Raw genomic sequence first — 4,749 nt, 5'->3', positions numbered from 1 at the left:
TCCAATGGTCTGGACGGGGGACTGACCCCACCGGAGCCGCCGCGGTCCATAAAGACGGGGCTGCTCTCCGGGCGGAGCCAGAGAGGCCACGGGCAGGCCAGCCGCGCCCCGCTCCCTATGAGGCTGCCCGGTGCGGAGGCGCCTTTGGAGCAGCTGCGAGCGCGGGGCTCCGATGGGGAGGAAGCGGCCGGCGCCTTGGGCCGAGGCCAGCGGGGACTGCGCGGACGGCAGGAGAAGCCCGCCGGGGCTGGCCAGACTCCGGAAGCCGCCGCTGGGCAGGGGCTGCGCAGGGCTGCCGAGGCAGAAGCAGCGGCCGGGGGCGCGTCGCCGTCGGGTGTGTGCAAGCCGCCCTACTCGTACATCGCCCTGATCACCATGGCCATCCTGCAGAGCCCCCAGCAGAAGCTGCCGCTCAGCGGGATCTGCGCCTTCATCCGCGGCCGCTTCCCCTACTACGGCCAGCGCTTCCCCGCCTGGCAGAACTCCATCCGCCACAACCTGTCGCTCAACGACTGCTTCGTCAAGGTGGCCCGCGAGCCCGGCAGCCCCGGCAAGGGCAGCCTCTGGAGCCTCCACCCGGCCGCGCAGGGCATGTTCCACAACGGCAGCTTCCTCCGCCGCAGGAAGCGCTTCAGGCGGCCCCCCATGCCCCCGTGGCCCGCCGCCCCCGGCCTCCTGCTCTTCCCGCCGCCGCCGCAGCCGCCGGCCTCGTGCCCCCAGCTCCGCCCCGCCGCTCCGCCCCCGCCGCCGCCTCCGGAAGACCAGGGGGCGCTGCGCTCCTGGCGGGAGGGCCCGAAGCCGGCGGGCGCAGCCTCGCAGGGCGCCAGGCGCTCGTTCAGCATCGAGAGCCTCATGCGGGGCACCGAGGCGGCGGCGGCGGCGCCTCCTCCTCCTCCGGCCGCCGCCCAAGTGAGCGCGCTGCTCGTGACCCCGAGGGCCGGCCCGTGGAGCCGCTGCCCGGGGGCCTTGCTGGGCGACCCCGGCCACTGCTCCCCTGCGCTCCTCTCTGCCGGGACAGGCCGGGCGCCGGCCGCTCTCTGAGCCCACCGCCGGCGCGGCAGCTTCCTCGGGGCCCACTCCTGCCGCCCGCCCGCCCGCCTGCCCGCCTGCCTCAGTGGTGCAGCGCTTGGGGCTCGGCGCGCTTGGAGAGGCGACTTGGCTGCCCTGGGCCTCCGGGAGCTGGAGGGAACCTGCTGGGGGACAGCGGCGTCACCGGGCTGGCGAGCGGCGGGGCTTCGTAGCTGAGGCTTGTGCGCCATGAAGGGCCGAGGGTTCTGGTCAGGCGTTCTGACAGCGCAAAAAATGGGAGAGTCATGACCTGTTTCGGGAAAGTCACCGGATTTACTTTATGGGCGACAGATACACAAGCATTCAAAGCCAGGTCCGGTCAATCAAAAAGCGTCTCACTGAACTTAATGTTAAGCGCTCCATTCTCTTTCGGGAAACGGATTTATTAGCCTTACTAGACTAGATTGTCCAGCTAAGTGGTACCTGTGGCTTCTGTTTGCTTGGCAGTTTGTTGTAACCAGGTGTTAAGATGGTCTTGTCTCAAGAGCTCTAATAAACCAGTATGGTGTTGTTTTGCCTAATATTTTGAATTCATGTGCAGGAAACTTAATTTATATTTATATTAATTAGTTTATGAAGGGATGTCACACATACATTCCATTTTAGAAATAAATCTGTTTAAATACTCTTGAACGCGTAGCATTACTTCTTTGAGGAATGCACAGTTCTGGGGTTATTCTATCCTTGGGTTTTTCCCTGGTGGCTGTGTTGCTGGTGCAGTTATTGCCAGATTTATACTTGCAACAAAGATTCCAGACAGCACAGGGTTAATCTGTTTTCCACCATTATTAGATGTGATTTTCTTTTAACATCAACTGCAGGGTGCAACACTCCTGTCAACCTGGGACATAGGCAGTGCAATTTTGAACCATGAATTTGAGTAGATCCATTCTCATGGTGGAGTGAATTTGCAGCTCTGAACAAGGTACTTTGTGTAAACCCCCCCCCCCTCCAGCTTTGTATTGCTGTACTCTACTAACTGTGCTATGACTTTGCCCTGACACATGAATACCCCAATTCAAGCAGGCAGTCCACTGTGAAATGTGATGGGTGAGTGGTCCCTTCCATTTAAACAAAAGGTATAACTTCCCTTTCAGACATCAGAAAAATATTGTCCTGACAACGTCATGCTGAGAAACATAATTTCTCTTTCTTGAAAAAGGAGAGCCTTCTTGTGTCATTTGGAAATGCAAACAAACAAACAAACCTCAAAACAAACAGTTTGTCAGGTGACTATAATGAAGAAAATCATCCACGTGGAATCAATCTTCAGTAAAATCCAGCAGGGCATTATTCAAGGCTAAAGAAACTTGAAATATTTCATGAAACAACATCTCATTGAAGACTGCAGGGAATGGGTCAGAAGAACCATAGCTAGTCCTGATGGAGGCAGACATGACCATTTAAACCTGACATCCCAGTCATTTAAAGGAGAATGGGTGAGTAGAATCCATATTTTTAGAGCAATACAGAGGCGGGTAGAGCTGAACTTTCCCTGAGCCAGCTTAAAGTCTCCGGTTTCCCATGCAAAACCTGACCAAAACCAGAACTACATGTCTTTAGACAACCCCTTGTGGCCTTAAAATTCCTTTTTGCCTTTGTGTATATATGTTTTAAGTACCATTTCCAAAGTTTTCTGAGATTTACAGTGTTGTCTCTTGGCAACTGAAACAGCAGAATCTGCTAATTTTATTAATTTCCAATGTCCAGATCTGGGTTTCACAGTGTCTCTGAAGTCAAAGCAGCAGAACTGGTAAAAAAAATTAAACATTTGGCTAGAAAAAGGCTGAAGCAGATTGCCAAAGGTCAACACTCCAGGCTCTGCATGTCTGTTTGTGCTGCAGTGGTCCAGAGACATGAGGCTTCTCTATGCAGGAGCTATGGAAGATTAATTGAGATCTTTTCCTCTGTTTTTACATCCAGTGTAGGATAATCCATAAATCTTTCCTGAGATTGACCTTCTGTGGTTGGGAAATCATGTTGTCCTGGAGGTAAGATTCCTTGAAGACAGAATGGGAAAATGTTGTTTGTCCAGCACTTTAAGGTTGAGGATAGATTATCATGTTTCAGAATTTAAGATGGTTATAATGTTAGATAGCTCTAGAAAAGTGTGTGTATAAGCTAAATGAAACCACCTGCCTATTTCTGAAAGCTTAAGGATGATTCACAAGTAACTTTCTCAAGAGTAGTTCTGGATGGGTTACCATGACATGCTGAGAGAGAGAAAAGAAGAAAAATCTTTGTCCAATGTCAGACTAGGATCTGGGAGACTTAAATCCCCACTGGAAGCTTGTTAAGTGACCTTGGGCCTACCATATACTCTTTGCCTGACCTACCTCACAAGGTTGTTATCAGGATAAAATGGAAGAGAGGAGAATGAGGTAAGCCACTTTAGGTTCTCACTGAGGAGAAACGCAGGATATACATGATCTCCATGGGTAGTTCTCTAAAGCAGTGGTCCCCAACCTTTTTATCACTGGGGACCGGTCAATGCTTGACAATTTTACTGAGGTCCGGGGGAGGGGTAGTCTTTTGCCGAGGGATGTCACCACCGCCGCCTGAGCCCCTGCTCCACTTGCTTTCTTGCCGGTACCCCTGACTTCCTGCCGCCCACTGGGGGGCGCTGCCAGCAGCAGCTGCGCAGTGCCACACCGAGGGGGAGCCCCAGTTATGGCAGCCGCTGGAGAGCACCAAAGGTAAACCGGTGGCAGAGTGGCAGGGCAGCCACCAAGGCAGCAGACAGGGAACAGGACGAGGAGGAGCTGCGGCCCGGTACCGACTGATCCACGGACCGGTACCGGTCTCCGGACCGGGGGTTGGGGACCACCGCTCTAAAGTATGCAGTCCAGTTCCTACTCCAGTTGCATACAGTTCAGTGTCTAGTTAGGGATGGGCACAAATAAGGAAAATATGGTTCATTGTGGTTTGTGCTGTGCCTGGTTCGTAAGCCATGAACTGTCATTAACCTTTTAGTGCCAAACCAACCAATTTGGTTTGGGAGGTTCATAACATGGTAGAATATCACCCCACCCCACCCAGGGTGCTAGAGACACTGATCTTACAAGGTATCCCCAGCTGATTACCTGCCCTCCAAGTTTAGCAAGGATTGGATTTACAAGGTCCAGATTACATTCCTCCCCAAGGTGCCCCCAGAAAGTGTTTTCTGGGGAAATCACAGGTGCAAGTTCAGGAGTGTGTGGAATGGATCCTGTGAAAGCTAGAGACATTACTAATATAAGGAGTGTTTTTCCCTTTTCCCACTCCCCTTTTGATATCCAACTACCTTTTTAATTTTTGGGCTTTGCTTAGTACCGTTGATTTATCTGGGGTATTTTTCTTTAACTCTTTCCCATGTCCTCCACTGCACAGGTGCTATCAGTTTGGTTGTAAGATATTCTTCAGAGTTTCTACCATCACTTGGTTATTCTTCTAGTATTGCACAGATGGGTACCTTCTCAACAGGTGAGGCTAGATCAGCGGTGTGAAACGTGGCCTGTGAGCCGGAATCAGCCCATCCAGAGCTCTTATCCAGTCTGCAAGCAACTGATTACCTTTATTGCCAGATGACAGAGACTATGCATTATGTCCCTGTACATTGTCCCAGTGCTAATGTACAATGGGCAGTGGAAATGGGAGGGAGGCATCAGGGAGATACAGTAAGTCAGTATGATAAGAATGTTG

At 52.5% G+C, this 4,749-nt stretch overlaps 1 protein-coding gene across 5 annotated transcripts; it reads left to right on the top strand.

Annotated features, from left to right (window-relative positions):
• On the top strand, positions 1–4,749 carry LOC143841101 (uncharacterized). Of its 5 annotated transcripts, none has more exons than XM_077344864.1 (5): positions 1–909; positions 1,890–1,993; positions 2,231–2,507; positions 2,992–3,059; positions 4,438–4,749. In XM_077344864.1, the coding sequence occupies exons 1-2, from the start codon at positions 118–120 to the stop codon at positions 1,950–1,952; spliced, it is 855 nt and encodes a 284-aa protein (XP_077200979.1). In that variant the 5' UTR covers positions 1–117; the 3' UTR covers positions 1,953–1,993; positions 2,231–2,507; positions 2,992–3,059; positions 4,438–4,749. The 5 variants fall into 5 exon arrangements, with proteins under 5 accessions (XP_077200979.1, XP_077200978.1, XP_077200974.1 ...); XM_077344863.1 differs by having other exon boundaries at positions 2,166–2,507; XM_077344859.1 differs by having other exon boundaries at positions 1–1,381; positions 2,166–2,507.

Source organism: Paroedura picta, chromosome 7 (genome assembly GCF_049243985.1).
Source record: "Paroedura picta isolate Pp20150507F chromosome 7, Ppicta_v3.0, whole genome shotgun sequence".
Lineage (NCBI taxonomy): Eukaryota > Metazoa > Chordata > Lepidosauria > Squamata > Gekkonidae > Paroedura > Paroedura picta.
Note: the sequence above shows the minus strand (reverse complement) of the source record. Positions and strands in the feature narration are given on the sequence as shown.

Coding starts and splice junctions, on each gene's coding strand:
- LOC143841101 (XM_077344861.1), top strand. CDS start 118: ATGAGGCTGCCCGGTGCGGAGGCGCCTTTGGAGCAGCTGCGAGCGCGG.